This window comes from Rana temporaria, chromosome 5 (assembly GCF_905171775.1).
Source record: "Rana temporaria chromosome 5, aRanTem1.1, whole genome shotgun sequence".
NCBI lineage: Eukaryota > Metazoa > Chordata > Amphibia > Anura > Ranidae > Rana > Rana temporaria.
Window position 1 is genome coordinate 290,624,682 of NC_053493.1, and position 17,789 is coordinate 290,642,470.

Sequence of the window (17,789 nt, forward strand, 5' to 3'; positions counted from 1 at the left end):
GCCAACCTTTTTTTTAAGGTGATTGATCGAAACAATAATCGGCCAACTAATCGATTATGAAAATAATTGTTAGTCACAGCCCTTTTTCGGTGAGTAAAAAGTATTTGATTCCCTACCAACCAACAATAATTCTGTCTCCCACAGACTGACTACGATATGTGTTCATATGGTACACAGATTAGTCCCGTCAATTTAGGAAGGTGCTCTTAAGGGACAAGATTGTAGACCTGCAAAAGGCTGAAATGGGCTACAAGACCATCAGCAAGAAACTTGTGAGAAGGAGACTGTTGGAGTGATTTTTTGCAAATAGAAGAAATACAAAATAACCATCAATCGCCCACGACCTGGAGCTCCGTGCAATATTTCTCTTCTTCTGGTAAGGATGATCATAAGAAATGTGAGGGAACAGCCCAGAACTACACGGGAGGAGCTTGTGAATGATCTCAAGGCAGTTGGGACCACAGTCCCCAAACAAACCATTGGTAACACAATACACCGCCATGGATTGAAATCCTGCAGCGTCCTCTCCTCAAGAAGGCACCTGTACAGGCCCGTCTAAATTTTGGCCAATGAACATCTACATGATTCATAGGAGGATTGGGAGAAGGTGCTGTGCTCAGATGAGGCCAAAATGTATCTGTTTGGCGTTAACTCGACTCGTCGTGTTTAGAGGAAGAAAAATGCTGCCTATCAGCACAGAGGTGGAAACATTATGTTTTGCTGCTGCTTCTCTGCTAAAGGTACTGTACAGGCCGACTTGGCCACTTTCAGGGGACAATGGACGGGGCCATGTATTGTAAAATCTTGAATGAGAACCTTCTTTCCTCAGCCAGAACACTGAAGATGGGTCTTCCAGCATCACAATGACCCAAAACATACAACAGGCAACAAAGAAGTGGCTCAAGAAGAAGCACATTGGATTGGATTGGAATAAATGCTTATAGAGCGCCGAATGCGAGTTGTGAAACTTGCGTCTAAGCCTTACCAACAAGCTGGGGGTATCCAGTTCCCAGGAGCAAAGAGAAGAGACTAGGACATCCAAGTAAAAGAGGGGAACAAGCAAAAAGTAAACCGAAATATAAAAAAAAGGGAGGGGGGGGGGGCAGGACACGAGGAGCCTATCCCTACTCCCTGACCATGGACCACAGCCTGGGATTAAGGCAGCGTCCTGCTAAGAGCTTGGATGGCCAAGTGTCTATCTGTAGCTTGTGAAAAAAGCAGTGTTTTCAAGCCTTTACGGAAGGCCATCAAGGTGGAGGATGCTCTGAGCTAATGAGGGAGCTGGTTCCAAAGCAAATTCCCCAGTGTTTGGAGCCGACGTCCATCCTTTGAAGCTAAGCGACTAGGTTGAATAATCGCTAACAGGGCGTTGGTTGAACAAAGCTCTCTGGGTGGACAGTAGTGTTGTCATATTCGATAAGTACATCGGGCCTAGTTGCCAATAGGCCCGAAACACCAGGCAGAGAGCCTTGAACTCGACCCGTTTTGCTGCCTTGGGCAGTTTGTGACTAGTCTTGCCGCATGGTTCTGTGTGATCTGCAACCGTTTTGTCCACTTCTGTGGGAGCCCTAGAAAGAACACGTTGGAGCAATGTAACCTAGTGTGGATAAGTCCATGAACTAAGATCATACGTTTTTTCTGAGTGAAAAGGTTCTTAATTTTTCGTAATAATTGCAGATGGTAGTTGGCTGATTTTATGCAATATTTTGCGTGAGGTACGAAGCTTAGTTCAGCATCAAAAAAGGTACCCAGATTTTTACCCTGCTTAGCTGGAGTTGGGGCAGGGCCGAACGAGGATGGCTAGGCAGGTAAGAAGGTAGAATTGGCCTGTGGGCCGATCAGCAAAAGCTCAGTTTTGTCAGCGTTAAAGCCTGTTTGTGTCCATCCATTGTTGGATGTTAGTCCCTTATTCGGCTGGTCAGGCATATTGGGTCCACTTGCAAGGTCTGCCAAGATCTGCGTGTCATCCTTGTAGATCTGGCAGCCTAGACCGTAGCTGGTAATGAGGTCGGCAAGTGGGCGCATATAGCAGTTAAAGAATAAGGGAGAAAGGGCAGAGCCCTGAGGATCCCGCAGGTCAATGGCTGGGTGTTTGAGCGGGACGACTCCATTTTTATGGAGTGCGTTCTTTTGGACAAGAAGGATCTAATCCAATTTAACACGGATCCCTCACAGCCAAATAAGGATTGCATTCTAGAGAGAAGGATAGAATGGTCGATGGTATCAAACGCCGCAGAGAGGTCCCGCAGCACCAAGGCTGCGGACCCCCCCGTGTCGCGGACACTCGGCAGACGTTCCCTCATATCTAGGGCGGACATCTCCGTACCGCGCCCGGGTCGAAATCCCGACTGGCAGTCATGGAACAGACCGTGTGACTCAAACTGCTCCTGCAGCTGGATAAACACAACCTGCTCCAGGACCTTGGATAGAAAAGGCAGTAGAGAAATGGGGCGGTAGTTGGTAAGTATCGTGGGGTCTGGGCACACTTTTTTCAATAATGGGAGTATGATTGCTCTCTTGAATCTAGATGGCACTATACCCAGGCGGAGGGACAAATTAATTACTCTGCAGATGTCAACAACCAGAGTGTCTACATGCTTTTGAATGAACCAGGCAGGGCAGGGGTCATCAGGATAACTGGTTGGTTTCAGTTTTGAGATGATAGCTCTGATTTCCTCCTCTGACACTGGGCGAAATTTACGTAGTTTTTCCAGGGTGGTTTTGACTTTTGGTGTTGCACAGGGGGGTGCGAAGGAGGATCAAGCACAGATTTTCTCCACTTTTGAAATTCAAGACTGGTGGATATCATTACACAGTTGTGGGGTCGCCATAATCTTCGAGTGCAATCTTTTTGGCTCAAAAATCTCCCGGACTATGGCGAACAATTCTCCCGTTTGGTTAGGTGTGACGCTAATTTTGGTATTCTAATATGTTCTTTTTAGCGTTTTTACTGCCTTGGCATAACCTCTGCAATGTATGCGGTAGGCTTGTTTGTCCAAATTGCATTGAGATTTTAGCCATTTTCGCTCCAAGAACCGTCTTTTTTTTATTTATTTATTTATTTTTTAGGCTAGATGTATACCACAGTTGGGATTTCTGTAATCTCGGTCGGTTGTTAGCCACCTGAAAGGGCGCCACTTCGTTCAATGATTTTTTGAGCCTAGATTCAAAATCCGCTCTAATTGGAGAACACCTTCTTCGAGATCGTCAATAAGCTTTATTCTCCTCATTCTCGTTGTCGGTTTTAATATAGCAGTTCTTGAATTCATCACAGTTCACAGGCTTAAGTTTTTGAAATGGAATTGATTTACGCATATTATTACCCGCCTGTATTCTTTTGAGAGCAAAGTCGGGAAGAACATACGAAATCAAAAAGTGATCTGACCACACAATTTTTTGTATCGTCCCTTTTTGAAATGGAAAGACCATATAGGAAAAAGGCATCTAGAGTGTGGCCCTTGATATGAGTGGGTTCCTTTTATATGCTGGGTGAAATGTAAATCCTGCATGTCATCCAGGAGATCTTGAGCGTCCTGGTTCCGTACATCGTCTAGCCATAGGTTTAAGTCACCCTGAATCACTACATGATTGGAAAGCAATGAAAGTTGCATAGAGAAGTCGTCAAAATTGGGCCAGAGGGCCACGAGGCCTATAGATGATTGCAAATGTGAATGCTGCGTTATCATTCACTAAGCATTTCGCTGCTAGGTGTTCAAAGGTATTATAGGAAGAAGAGGAGATTTCTTGGCAAATCAAATTTAGTGTCGTAAATAATGCATATATCGCCACCTTTTTTAGTTTGTCTATTCTTAGTCATGATGCTATAGTTGCTGGGTAGTAATTCGTCATAGATTTGATTTTGAGCTGTCCTGAAACCAGGTATCTATAACTCCCATTATATGAGCGCCAGAAGTTGGCAGCGCATTGTGAATTTCATCGCAGTGCTTTACTGCGGATCTGGCGTTTACATATAGGCCCTGAATAGACTCAATTGAGCAGGGCTTGACCAGTTTTTTCTGTCTTGCCCGATGTGAATGTGACTGGTCCGTAATGGTAGGGGCCGAAGCAATTTTTGCAGTATGGGATAAGCAAAGCGCATTGATATGTATTAAGGGAGGGATTTGAGATTGTTCCCAGGAAAGAAGCTCTGCACGTAAGTAACACAATCGTGTACCCTTACCTGTTGATGAAAGATCTGCGCGTGTCATGTTAGAGTTGCTGTTATTAATGTTAAAGAGAGAAAAAGGCAAAGGCCCCCAGAGACGCCGCGCCCTTATGTCGCGACAAAGGTGCGCGCCCGCTGTGCGAGCGCTTCGCTCGGGCCCAGATAAGTCCTGGCTGGATAGAGGCCACGCCCCTCCGCTCTCACAGCAGGGTCATGTGACCTAAGCCCCACCTCCATGATGGCCCCCGGAGGAGGAGGCTCGGCTGATGTACAGCGCCGATTTCAGGTGATTTAAAAGTGTTGCACAGGGGAGGGTTGGAGGTTTAAAAAGTCCTCCGCTTTGTTGGTATTAATGTCATGGAGTGGCCTAGCCAGTCACTAGAACTTAATTCTATATAAAATTTATGGAGGGTCGTACAGCTTTGAGTTGCCAAGTGACCTTAAGGGCTGAGAAAATCTGTAAAGTGGAGAAAAATCCCTCCTGAGATGTGTGCAAACCTGGTAACCAACTACAAGAAATGTCTGACCTCTGTGCTTGTCAACAAAGCTTTCTCCACCAAGTACAAAGTCATGTTTTGCTTGGGGATCAAATACTTATTTTACTCACTGAACTGCAACTCAATTTATTAAATTTTTATCATGTGTTCTCTGGATTGTTGGTTAATATTCTGTGTCTATCATTTAAAAGACCCCTATAATAAAAAAAAAAAAATGTACTCTTCATTTCTTTTGTAAGTGGGTAAACTTACAAAATTTGCAGGGAATCAAATAATTTCCCCCACTGTATATAATTCCCTTAAATATTTCAAATTTGCTACAGGACCCCTTTGATGTGTTACTTCTGTTTTGGTTACTTGGTGTTACCATGGAAGCTGTAAAAGTTGGAATTCCATGAGCTTCAGAGGTTTTATTTTTTAATTCCTTTTGAGGTGAGCAGTGTTGACCATGTCTACTTGCTGCCAAAAAAACATAGGCTAGCTGAATGTGTCCATTTCAGTTTGCTGGAGCAGGGAGATGCAAACATCTCCTGTGGGGTTACAGATGGGAGTAAAAACCTGCCGAAAGTCCTAAATCCACAAGTACTGAAGTCGGGATTACTTTTTTGTCAGGTAAGGGGGGGGGGGGGGTTACTTTAAAATTAAATTTACAATTGATCTCACACCTGTAGATGGTATGTATATTCTAGATTATGTTGCATATCTTAACAATTTTTTCTTTTTGAAGTTCATATGGTAGTATCTTCAATTATGTTTGCTTTGCCTTCACCCAGTAAAGATGCAGTATTTCCAGTCACCATAAAATATTGCATGTTCTTGCAGTAGATCAGATATATGGGACCCCTAAAACACACATTAAAACTTGTAAATGTAAGAAGGGGTATTACCGCACTACCGAAGGACTTGTGGAAGGGAAACTAATGGGGAGGGGATGGGAGAGTGGGGAAGGACAGTGAACAAACAAGGGGAGAAAAGGTAAAACTGCTGCGGCACTGCAAGTGTATCAAAACCCAAAGTATATGAATAAAAATTCATTAAAACTTGCTTATTTGTTTTAAATCGTGATAACTTTTATTCTGTATAAACGAAACATTGACATATCTTGCTTAATTAGGGCATTAAATAAGGGCTGACAAATAAAAATGGTAATTTAGGAAATATTGCCTCAAGTATTAGTGACCCACCCAAACAAAGCAGGTTTTCATTTTCTCTTTGTTGTAAGTTTGTATTCAGGTAATGAAATTCTTTTAAATCTGTAATATTTACATTTTCATTCTAGGTATGTGCAGCCAATTTTGGGGATATATGCAGCGTAGTTGGACAAGAAGCGACAGAGAAGATGCTGGTGAGTGCCAAATGGTATTTAAGTATAACTAAAGGCAAAACCCTTTTTGGAGTGGAGGTAGATTGTTTAATCTTGTTTTATGTTTTCAGCAAAGTACAAAAAGAACTTGGTACGTAATAGACTGTAGAGACATAAATAGGTCTATCTAAAGTTAAGACATACCAACTTATGTGAATAGTGTGCAACTAACAACAGCGTAGATGTTGAAAAAAAAAAGGATCAACATTCCATATTGCGAGGCATAAATGAAGTAACACTAGGGATGTAAATACATATGAGCAAGGTGGACAATGGCAGATTTCCCAGAAATATATTGTAGGGAGCCAAATGTTCCCATGAGCATATTAAGGTAGGGAAAAGTGTGTGTGTGTGTGTGTGTGTGTGTGTGTGTGTGTGTACACCCACTTGACTAGATCCTGGAGGTATTTTTTTTTTTTGTTTTTTTTTTTTAACAGAAACTTTTTTATTGAAATAAAAAGGTACAGAAAATAAAACCAAACAACGGTACAGTGTAGTTTCATCGCAATAAGAAACTCACGACAATATGACTACCAGGACATACATAGGATAGTATATGAAGCTAGACCCTGCATGGTCTCGAATGATCAGCAGGATGAGACAATCGCATCTAATTGGGGCGTGGCAACACACGGTCATTTTTTTGTGATGAAATAAAATGACATTTTTAAAAACGTCATTTAAAATGAACGTGTGTGGGCTTCACATCGTTTTCCGTCTTCTGAAAAACGACAAAAAAAAATCGAACATGCTTCAATTTTTTATGTCGTTTTTCAAAATGTCATTTTTTGTGTTGTAAAAAATGATTGTGTGTGGGCAAAAACGACGTTTTAAACCCGCACATGCCCAGAAGCAAGTTATGAGACGGGAGCGCTCGTTCTGGTAAAACTACCATTCATAATGGAGTAAGCACATTCATCACGCTGTAACAGACAAAAAAGCACGAATTGTCTTTTACTAACAAGTAACCAGCTAAAAGCAGCCTCAAGGCGAATAGAACTTCCCCTTTAGAGTGCCGTTGCTTTGTTCATCATTTTTCAAAAACGATGGTGTATGGGCAACATAATTTTTAATGATGAAGTTGGAAAAACTTCGTGTTTTTTTTTTTTCCCATAAAAAAATGACATTTTTTTTCATGCTGAAAAGTGATCGTTTACAGGGCATTAGGCATAAATCGGATTGGGGCGTGCCAACCCTGCCTGGGGGGGGGGGAGATTATGGGGGTCTATACAGTGATTGACCTAGCGGTCACCCAGGACTTCCAAACTTTGTCAAACTTTTGGGGGCATTTGCGGCCCATATATGTCAATTTGTAAAGAGGCAACACAGAGTCAACTATTTCAAGTCACTGAGTCACCAGCTTCCATTGTCGCAGCAGCGCCTTCCTGGCATAAAAGCATAGATAAAACAATTGCAGTTTTGCATGTGTAGAGTGAGTCACCAATTCTGTGGCACCCAAAAGAAGAACCCTGGGGTCCAGTGACAACGGGAGTTTAGTAGCAGCCGTGATCTCTGCCACCACCTCCCTCCAATAGTTCTGGATGACAGGGCAGGCCCAAGTGACATGGTAGAATGTTCCCACCGTCTGTTGACATTTCGGGCACTGATCTGACTGTGTCTGATATATCCGGGCAAGTCTTTGGGGGGTCTAATAGGCCCTAATGTTAAAACTTAAACTGGATAAACCTGTCCCTAGCAGAGATAAAAGTTGGTATGTACTGGGATAGAATTGACTCCCAGTCCTCCAATAGGTCCTGAATGTCTGTCTTCCAAACTATACACACTCTATACTCTTCACCCTCTGAGTCTACACAGGTGAGGCGAAGATAAACTGAGGATACCACTCTACCCCGCGGGAAATAAGGAACCTCTCTACTTTATGTGGTTTAACTGAAACCACCCTGGGGAACTGCGTCTACGCAGCATGCTTCAGCTGTAGGTATCTAAATGGCATCCACAAAGGGAGCCGATACGTAGCACGCAGCTCAGGAAAAGGAAGCAGTGTCCCAGCTGGCATAATATGCTGTATTTTCACGATCCCAAATCTGGCCCAGACATTGGGATCTGGGGTAGACCTGAAATGCAAAAGTTTGGGGTTACCCCACAGTGGGGTATGAGGGGAGATGGAATCAGACGCCGCAACGACTGCAGTGACCTTCTCCCAAACCTAAATTGTAGTACGCATCGGGAGAGTTACCTGCGGGGCAGCTCTAGTTCCTCTATAGACCAGATTAGTAAGAGCAGAGTAAGAACCTACAATAGCAGCTTGAAGATTTACTGTGGGGTTAGACCTGCATTGCTTAAACCACCAGCGAACGGTGACCAGCACCGCCGCCCAGTAGTACTTCTTCTTGAAGCATGGTAAAGCCAACCCGCCAGAGGACAAAGGGAGCTGAAGTTTGCGCTGTGCTATCCTGGGATCCCCCCCCCACCCCAAACAAATGAGGAAACTATGCTATCCAGTCTTTGAAAGAAGGAGGCGGGGATAGGCACCGGGGTGTTCCGAAATATGTACAAGAACTTAGGGCGAAACACCATCTTCAACAGGTTTACCCTCCCCACTGGTGTCAAGGGGAGTGTCTTCCAGGCCTGGCATTTCGCAATCAGATTCTGCAACACCGGGTATAGGTTATCTGTCAGATACTACCGTGTTTCCCCGAAAATAAGCCTGGGTCTTATATTAGTTATGCCAACAAAAGACACAGTAGGGCTTATTTTCGGGGTAGGTCTTGCCATGTAATGTGCTGTCTTCTCTCCCCCTCTCCCTCCCTGCCTGTCAGGAATGTGTGAACCGAGTTAAAATGCTTGTACAATCCTATAATCCACTCTATTACAGTAGTATATAATGTACAATGTGTGCGTTTCTGTAATATAATTGTGCCAAATACATTTGTTATAGCGCCGCTCTGCACTTGTTACCCGCCGGAGCTCTTTTCCCCGCAATTATATTACAGAAACACACACATTGTACATTATATACTACTGTAATATAGTGGATTAGAGAATTTTACAAGCATTTTTAACTAGGGCTTATTTTTGGGGTAGGGCTTATATTGCAGCCCTCCTAGAAAATAACGCTAGGTCTTATTTTCAGGGTAGGTCTTATTTTTGGGGAAACAGGGTATGTCAAGTCACTGCTGATAAATCCGAGGTAGCGAAATTTAGAGACTCTATGCAGGGGAGTTAAATCCGCTGCAGGGGGGGCAAGGTCAGACAGGCGGAACAGGCTGGACTTATTCCAGTTCGTTCGAACCCCTGAAAAACTACAGAACCTGTCAATAATCTCGAGGGCCAGGGCCTGGGAGTCATCACCGAGGTATAAAAGGGTATCATCAGCGTAAAGTGACACACGTTCTGTCAATGGCCCTACCTCAAGTCCCTTCACCTCATTCGCTGAGCGGAGTAGCATAGCCATGGGTTCAATGGCCAGGGCAAAAAGCCCTGCCTCGTCCCTCTGCATAAGTGAAAGGTGGGGGGGGAGGCACCCCCGGTGCGCACCCTAGCCATGGGCGATTCATCCAATAACCTGATCCAGCTAACAAATTTAGCGCCAAACACAAATTTGTCCATCACTCGCCACAAGAAGCCCCACTCTACAGAGTCAAAGGCCTTCCCTGCGTCGAGCGAGGCCACCGCCCCGCAAGTGTTTTGTTCACTGAAGGTCGCTATATTGGTGTGGAGCCTACGGATATTTATGTCTGTGCCTTTTCCAGGCATAAACCCTGTTTGGTCACCATGAATTGGCGAGAGTATCACTGTCTTCAACCGATTTAGCGTCCATGTTAAGTAATGCTATGGTCTGATAAGACTAACACAGCTCTGGATCCTTCCCGAGCTTAGTTATCACAACAATCACGGCCTCCATCATGAAAGCTGGAAGGCTCCGTTTGTTCCAACGCTGCGGTGAGCGTGGAGTGAAAATGTGGGCCCACCACCTCCCAGGTTAGTCTTGTAGAACTCCGTGGGGAGTCCATCAGGGCCCGGGGTCTTGCCTGCCTGTAGAGATTTAATGGCCCCCTGGACCTCTAACAATGTAATGGGAGCTTCCAGGTTCTGTCGGCCTGTGGAAGTCAGGGAAGGGAAGTCTAGTGTCTGCAAAAACGTCTCGAACTCTTCCAGGGATGTGTGAAGATCTCGATAGTACTGCTCAAATCTGGCATTAATTGATGCAGGGTCCGAAAGCAAGGTACCATCCTCATCCCGGATATTCGCTATACAAAAGCTCCCCGTCCGCTCAGTTGCCAACCAGGCCAGGAGCCTCCCCGATCGCTCGCCCTGCTCAAATATTCGCTGGGTTTGAGCGAGAAGGAAGTGACTGCAGGAGGCAGCCCGAAGAAGTGCCGGCTCCCTGTAGGCAGTGAGCATATCAGCTTGTGAGCCCTGGTCAGAAGACCCCGCATATCGAGCCTCTAGCCTCAGAGCCCGCCTCTCTGCTTCAGATAGTTCTAACCTGGATTCTTTCCTAACCTTGGAAATGTTAAACTGGTATCTACCCCTAGCATAGGCTTTAAATGCATCCCATACTACCTCTGGTGGAGCCGAAAGATCGTTATGGGTCCAATAGTCCCCAAGTTCCGACAGCATTAGCGGCTCCAGCTTCTCGTCAGTGACCCAATACCTAGAAAGTCACCACAATCCCATTGCAGCAGCCGAGTACATGGAGAGATCCAGCATAACCGGTGCATGGTCCGATATGCCTCGTGGCAGATGGGCCACCACATCTACCCCTGCTAGCAAGGGGTCACCTACATATATGAGATCTATACGGGACAGTGTCGCATGAGTCAGGGTGGCAAGTGTATTGCTTGTCATGTGGGTATTTCCATCTCCACACATCACTCAGACCATAAACCTCCGCCCACCGGGACAGCGCCGAGTCAGCCGATTGGTCAGGGTTCAGTCTGTCAATTTTTGTGTGTGGTATCTCGCGCCAAATATAAATTAAGCTAAATTAAACTAAAGTGAACTCAAGCGGCTACCCAAAATAATCAAATGATTATAACAGTGGAAAGTATAGGGGGTGGGTGCGCTAGCAATAAAGTAATATATAATATCAATATCTAGAAACAAATGCAAACGCTGGCACAATAATATTGGACTATCACCAGCATTAAGCTTATTGCATCCAAGGACTTGTTTACTGGATCATCTAGTAATATTTGGTGTTTTAGTATTATATATTTGTTTCTAGATATTGATATAATCATATATTACTTTATTGCTAGCGCACCCACCCCCTATACTTTTCAGTCTGTCAATATTAGGTCTAGGGGCCATATTGAAGTCACCTGCCAATAGTACATTTGAAGCGGGATAGCCCGCAATCAGGGCCTGTATCTTATGTAGAACTGTCATACCTGTGGCAAGGGGCAAGTACAGACCAACAATCGCCATATATCCAACCTATCACAGAGAGCATGAATGAGGACATATTGTCCGTCTGGGTCCAGGCGGAGATCCAGCAGCACGAAGGGCAGCGTCTTATGGATCAAAACACTAACCCCCCGAGAGTGAAAGGAGTAGGTTGAGTGAAAATATGATCCCACCCAGGTTTTTTCAAGAGAGAGGACCCTGGACCCCGTGGTGGGTCTCTTGGAGTATACAGATGTTCGGGCGGTATTTCTTCAAGTATAAGAACACCAGGGATCTCTTAAATTTAGAATTTAACCCCCGCACATTCCAAGATATTACTCTCAGGGGGGCCATGTCAGCAAGGGGAAATTAATCACCACTCCGCCCCCATCCGGATCCCCACCAAGACCCACAAGTAGGCAGATGCATAAAAACATCCCATCCAGCCGCAATATTACATGTGTCAGACATAGCAGGAGTGAGCCTTAAATGTAGTCATGTGTAGCATAGAAAAAAACAAGACTGTACCATTGATAAAAAAGAAAAGGAAAACCCCCCACCCCACGAGGAGGTATGGTCCCGGAGCACATCCTCTGCATCACCCACCCGACGCTCGGCCTCCGTCAGCCGGGTCCTGAACTTACCGCGTGGAGTCTGGTCTTCCCGCCACAAGGCTGAACATTGGCCGTCGGTGGCTTCTTGTACGTGAAAGTTCTACACTTAGTGGGCATACCATCCCTGGGGGTCTCAGCCACACGTAGAGATGGTCAAAGGTATGTCAGTCCGCAGGGAAACGGGATAAATAGCAGGCAGGGCAGCGGAGCTCCTCAACTATGCATGCGCTCTGGTCGCCATCTTGGACACGCCCCCCCTGGAGATATTTTCACTCTGAAACCTTAGTGGAGATAACGGCCGCAAATGTTCCAAACAGACCAGGTAAAGCTGTGGGCCCGAGATTTATCCTACTCACAAGCGAGCATACTTTCTATATATTCAATAATCACTTCAAGCCCAGGCAGCAAGTAAAGGATGCTCAGGCTGGCGCTAGCTTCTGGCAATAACGAACCGAACTGCCGTCAAGAAGTGTCCAATCAAACTTTTCTTGATCTGTTTTTAGGAGCCTGGCAGCAAGGAGAGTACTGCAATTTGAGGTTGTTGTGGTGATAGAGTATAATACTTGTTTGGTTCTATGGCTCCCTCTGCCCCAGTGTGGGAGATTCACCCTCTCTATTTGTCCTTTTTACCATTCTAATTGAAATCGAAAAAAAAATTTCAGTTATTTCCTCTCACTTCCTGTTTGGCTGTGGGGTAGGAGGTCAAGTAAAATCTCTTGACTGGGACACAGATGGCAAAAAAAATAAACTGACAAGGGTTATAGAACGAGGTGCCCCTCTCTGTGTCCAGGTGGTGCTTACTGGAGCCGTTGGAAGCAGCGGAGACTATCCAGTCCAGTGGCCTGATAGGCAGGAAGTCGAGTGGGGGCATGATGGCCCCCATTCGACTCTATGCTCTTGGAGGACCGGAGCAACGTCAAACATAACTTCTGCCCAATGGCCTTTAACCACTTCCATACCAGGCCATAGTAAAATGATGCCGTCAGGAACACTCTCCCTTCCTGAACGGGTGTCATATGAAATCCTCCTATTCTCGCTGCTCCTGTGGGCCCATGGGGCCCGTGGCAATAGGGGAATGAGGCGTGTCCCTCGGGACACAGCCCATCCCAGATCAATGTAGAGAGGCAATAAAAATGTCTCTTTACCACGTGACCGGCTGTGTCCAATCGCAGACAGTCAAATGCACTGTCCTTGTGCGCGCCTCTAGGGGTGCACAGAGCGGCGATCAGGGAGGAGACTGTGGTAACGGCTCGTTGCCGCTAACAGTGCACACCCAATCACACTAATTCCCCCTGTAAATAAAGTGGACATGTCACCAGCCCATCAGAATACCGAGTACCTATATGCATGCCTCATAGACTATACCTTGGGGTATTTGCTTTCCAAAATTAAAATTTAGTTTTCATTTTCTTTCCACGTTTTTCAAAGACTTGTGGAAAAAAATAAACTGTTCAAAAGACTCATAATGCCTCATAGAATTTACATTGAGGTGTTTGCTTTCCAAAATGGTAATTTTGTGGACAATTTCACTGTCCTGGTGCTCCAGGGCCTTCAAAAGTATAATGGGTCATTGGGAAATTCTATGTGTAATGAATGCTCCTAGAACGCCTGACGGTGCTCCCTGCATGTTGGACCTCTCTATGTGACAAGGCTGTGGAAAAGTCACACACGTGGTATAGTCATATTTGGAACGAGTCGCAGAATGTATTTTGGGGTGAAATTGGAAGTTCGCATATGTTGTGTGAGAAATAACTTATGACAATAGTGTGTGGGGAAAATAATTTTTTTTTTTAAATTTTATCTTCTCCAAAATGTCTGTCATGCCAACATTCTGGCTTCAGTACCTTTTTATTCACTGCCCTTAAGTGAGTATTTGGATCGGATAAGTTCTGCATACTTATTCCAGATTTAGAGATTTATAGTATTAACCATTTGACCACTGAGCACTTAAACCCCCCTTCCTAACCAGACCAATTTTCTGCTTTTGGCGCTCTCACATTTGGAATTACTCAGTCATGCAACACTGTACTCATATGAAATTTTTGTCCTTTTTTTTTTTCTAACACATAGCATGTACATACCAAGAATGACACCCTAAAATGCATTCTGCTGAGCAAAGGGTAAACAAAAAATTACCTGTGGTTTTAGTAGTGCATTTGTCCACAGGCGAAGAGCCCTGATCCAGGCAGCAGGCAGGGACGTGATCAGCAACAGTGAATGGAATTGTCCAGGCAGGAATATTGTCCATTGTCAGTACAGGGTCAGTGCAAGTAAAGACATTGCCAGCAGTGCCAAAATATTGGTCCTGGTAGTAAGCAGGAACATGGTCCAAGTAGCAGGCCAGGAAAGAATGGGGACGGGTAGAGGCTTCTCCCACCCTAATCTCTTTGAAGCCTCTGAGTCTCCAGACCCTTATCTGGGAATGAGAAAACAAAAATTTGTTTTCTTCATCCAGAAAAACAATTACTGAGCCCCTCACATATGCGAGACCCCTTTGTTCCCACTAGCATAGCAGGGTAAAAGATCAGTCCAAGAGGCAGAAAACGTGGTTAAACAGTCCAGGGTCAGTTCCGGAGAAGGCCGGAAGTTTAGCCTTGGGCAGAAGCTTGGTCGTATGGCATAAGGGGTGTGGAGGAAAATGACAGAAAATGAGAATTGCGTTTACCATACTTCCCTAATAATGTTGAGAAGTATGGTAACGGTGCAAACGATTACCTATACAGAGGCCTGGTTTGGAAGGACAATCGGGACAATAATACATGGTGTCGCTTCTATTTCCTCTTCTGGAGCACACCCGGCATTTTCTCAGGAAAGTAACGTTCATGGAGTCTGCTCACAGAATCAGATTGAATATATTGTGGTGGGCTTTCAGGGTACAAAAGGGCGGAGATAATGTGTTCTTGGTAGTGCAGATAGGATACAGGGTGTTCTGTAGATTTTTGGTAAATAACAAGACTTGTACATTACCGAACTGAAAAAATAAATGGACACTTTTAACCAGTGGCGGGATTTTCTTGTGTGAAGGTAGGGTTCAATCCTCTGATCATTGAAGTCCACTCCCCCCCCCATTAACAAATTGGTCGTAGACACATGCTGGTTTTTGGATTGGGCTGTTTATTTTGGGGACTTCCACGTAGGTGTCGTTATCGATCGTTGTGAGCATGTGGACTTCTCGTCTATCCCTCCACTTGACAGCCAAACAGCTCATGGTTCCGCAAATGTGCTGTCTCCCCTCTCCGTAGCCTTTCATTGAAGAAGAGTTTTTGCGGGAAGCCCTTTCTATTGGCTCTTACTGTACCATGTGCTGGGGTGTCCCTCCGGTGAAGAGGGGCAAGCTAGTATAACAATTATCCACATAAAGATGGTATGCCTTTCCAAGGAGTGGATAGACAAGCTCCCAGACCACTCTTCCGCTGGCTCCAATGTACTCTGGGCATTCAGGGGGATGCAGTTGGGAGTCCTTCCCTTTGTACAACAGGAGGGAGTAGATGTACCCAGTGGCTTGGTCACAAAATTTGTACATTTTAACCCCATATCGGGCTCTTTTGCTGGGGATAAACTGTTTGATGCTCAGCCTGCCTGAAATTTTACAAGGGACTCCTCCACGGACATATTCTGTTCGGGGGTATATAACTGGGATCATTTTTCAGAGAAATTGTTTAGGAGTGGCCGAATTTTAAATAGTTTGTCAAAAGCTGGGTCATTTCGGGGAGGGCACTGGGTGTTGTCATTATAGTGGAGGAACCACATAATTATAAGATATCTTGATCTTGGCATAAGGGATGAGAAGAGTGGCATGTGGTGGATGGGTTTGGCAGACCAATAGGAGTACAATTCTTATTTTTTGAGTCCCATATTAAAAGTTAGGCCTAAGAAAATGTTGAATTCCTCTACGGTTAGTTCTCTCCACTCAAAGGACAGGAGTAACTAGAAGAGATACTCTGGGAGGACATCAATGTATGCCCTCCCAGAGTTATCGAGCCGCACTGTAGCCGTCATTCGGCTATAGTGCGGTGGGCAAGTGGTTAAAGCCGCTGGACCAGTGTTTCACCAGGCAGCTAGCATGGTCTAAATCAGGGGTCTCCAAACTGAGGCCCTGGGGCCGGATACGGCCCTTTGCGTGCCTTAATGCAGCCCTTGGGACACTATTTCATCCAGCTCCAATGGGGCATAATTCTTTTCGCTGACAACAATGGGGCACTATTCCTCCAACTGACACCATCAATTCTTTCTATTGAGGCCAACGATGGGGCACTAGTCCTCCCACTAACACTAAGATATGGTATTATTTACTCCCACTGGACACTTGGACATCTTCTAATCCCAATGGCCCTAGTCTGGCCCCCCTAAAGTCTGAAGGACCGTAAACTGGCCCTTTGTTTAGAAAGTTTGGAGACCCCTGGTCTAAATAGTAAATCAGCAGGGGCAGCTTCTATCTTTTTCTCATTATTTTACCTTTAACTCAAGTTTAAAGTTACTTAATTTGTGTATCCTGATGTTTGTATGTCTTTCAGTTACCTCGATTCTACCAGCTTTGTTCTGACAATGTATGGGGTGTGCGGAAGGCCTGTGCTGAGTGCTTCATGGCAGTGTCCTGTGCGACTTCTCAAGAGCTCCGGCGGACCAAACTTTCTTCTCTCTTTATTAACCTCATCGGTGACCCATCTAGATGGGTATGTGTGATGGATATCACTGTTTGTTTTTTATAGTTAAGTGAACATTTAAAGCTGTGAATCTTTTTTTAAATGGTTACCGTGCTCATTATTATATTGTAAATTGATTCATCAGGTCATTTTGTTGAGAATTCTAGACAAGACAAATGTCTTTGGCATCCAAAATGTTAAGTTGTTATAATTTTAAGATTAGGGGAATGCTAGTAACCCTTTTAGTGTTTTTTTTATTGCTGTCCATGTTCCTGTTTAAAATGTTCCTTTACTTCCTGTCTGAAACTAGCATCATGCTTCTTTTAGTATTCTAAAACCGGAGTCCATTCCGTTTACATTGATCAGAGTTCCATATAATCCACAGCTTCCTGGTTCCATAGACCTATGTGCTGTGGATTGGACGGCATCCTACATCTGTTTTGCACTTTTCCCTTTCTCTGATGGATCTGTTATCAGATTCAGCCTTCAAAAGCTAGTTTAGTAAACAAGACCTTTCTACAGAACTTCAGACAAATACTTGCTTCTTTAGGCTTTCTTGTAAAAGATGGCATGGAACTTGCAGTGGGTGTGTTTGGAAATGCCTTTCTTGTACCATGGTACCTTGGATTACGAGCCTAATTTGTTCCAGAAGATGCTTGTAATCCAAAGCACTTGTATATAAAAGCAAGTTTCCACATAAATAATGTAAACTAAGATAATCCGTTTCAGTGACACTGCTAGTATATGCAGTACCGCATGTAACCAGAAGTGGGGGGGCCGGAGACATTCGGAAACAGAGCCGCTCGGATGCACTCGGAGAGGCTCAGGAACAGAGTGTTTCCGAGTGTCACCGGCGCCCCCACACCTTTGACCAAATGTGGTACTGCACACCCCAGAGGCACGCAAACAGAGTCAGGATTTATAAAAAAATAGCTCGTATTGCGAAGCGCTCATAAACCGCATTACTCGCAATCCGAGGTTTTACTGTATTGCATCAGTAAAGCAAGAGATTTCCGAACAGCAGTATGGAGTGTGGTGGACAGGGATACTACAGCTGCTATGTCTGATAAAGAACTTGAACAAGGGAGGCTGTGGTAATGACCAAAGGGTAGGTTGTTTTGTTTGTATGCAGACAGACTTAAAGGGGTGTTCCAG

General features: G+C 44.8%; 1 protein-coding gene across 1 annotated transcript in view; it reads left to right on the forward strand.

Annotated features, from left to right (window-relative positions):
* Positions 1–17,789, forward strand: part of PPP4R1 (protein phosphatase 4 regulatory subunit 1) — a 113,064-nt gene that overhangs the window by 56,638 nt on the left and 38,637 nt on the right. Inside the window, 2 exon segments of the mRNA XM_040354584.1 lie at positions 5,942–6,007; positions 16,506–16,664. Of these exon segments, the coding sequence (XP_040210518.1) occupies positions 5,942–6,007; positions 16,506–16,664 (225 nt within the window).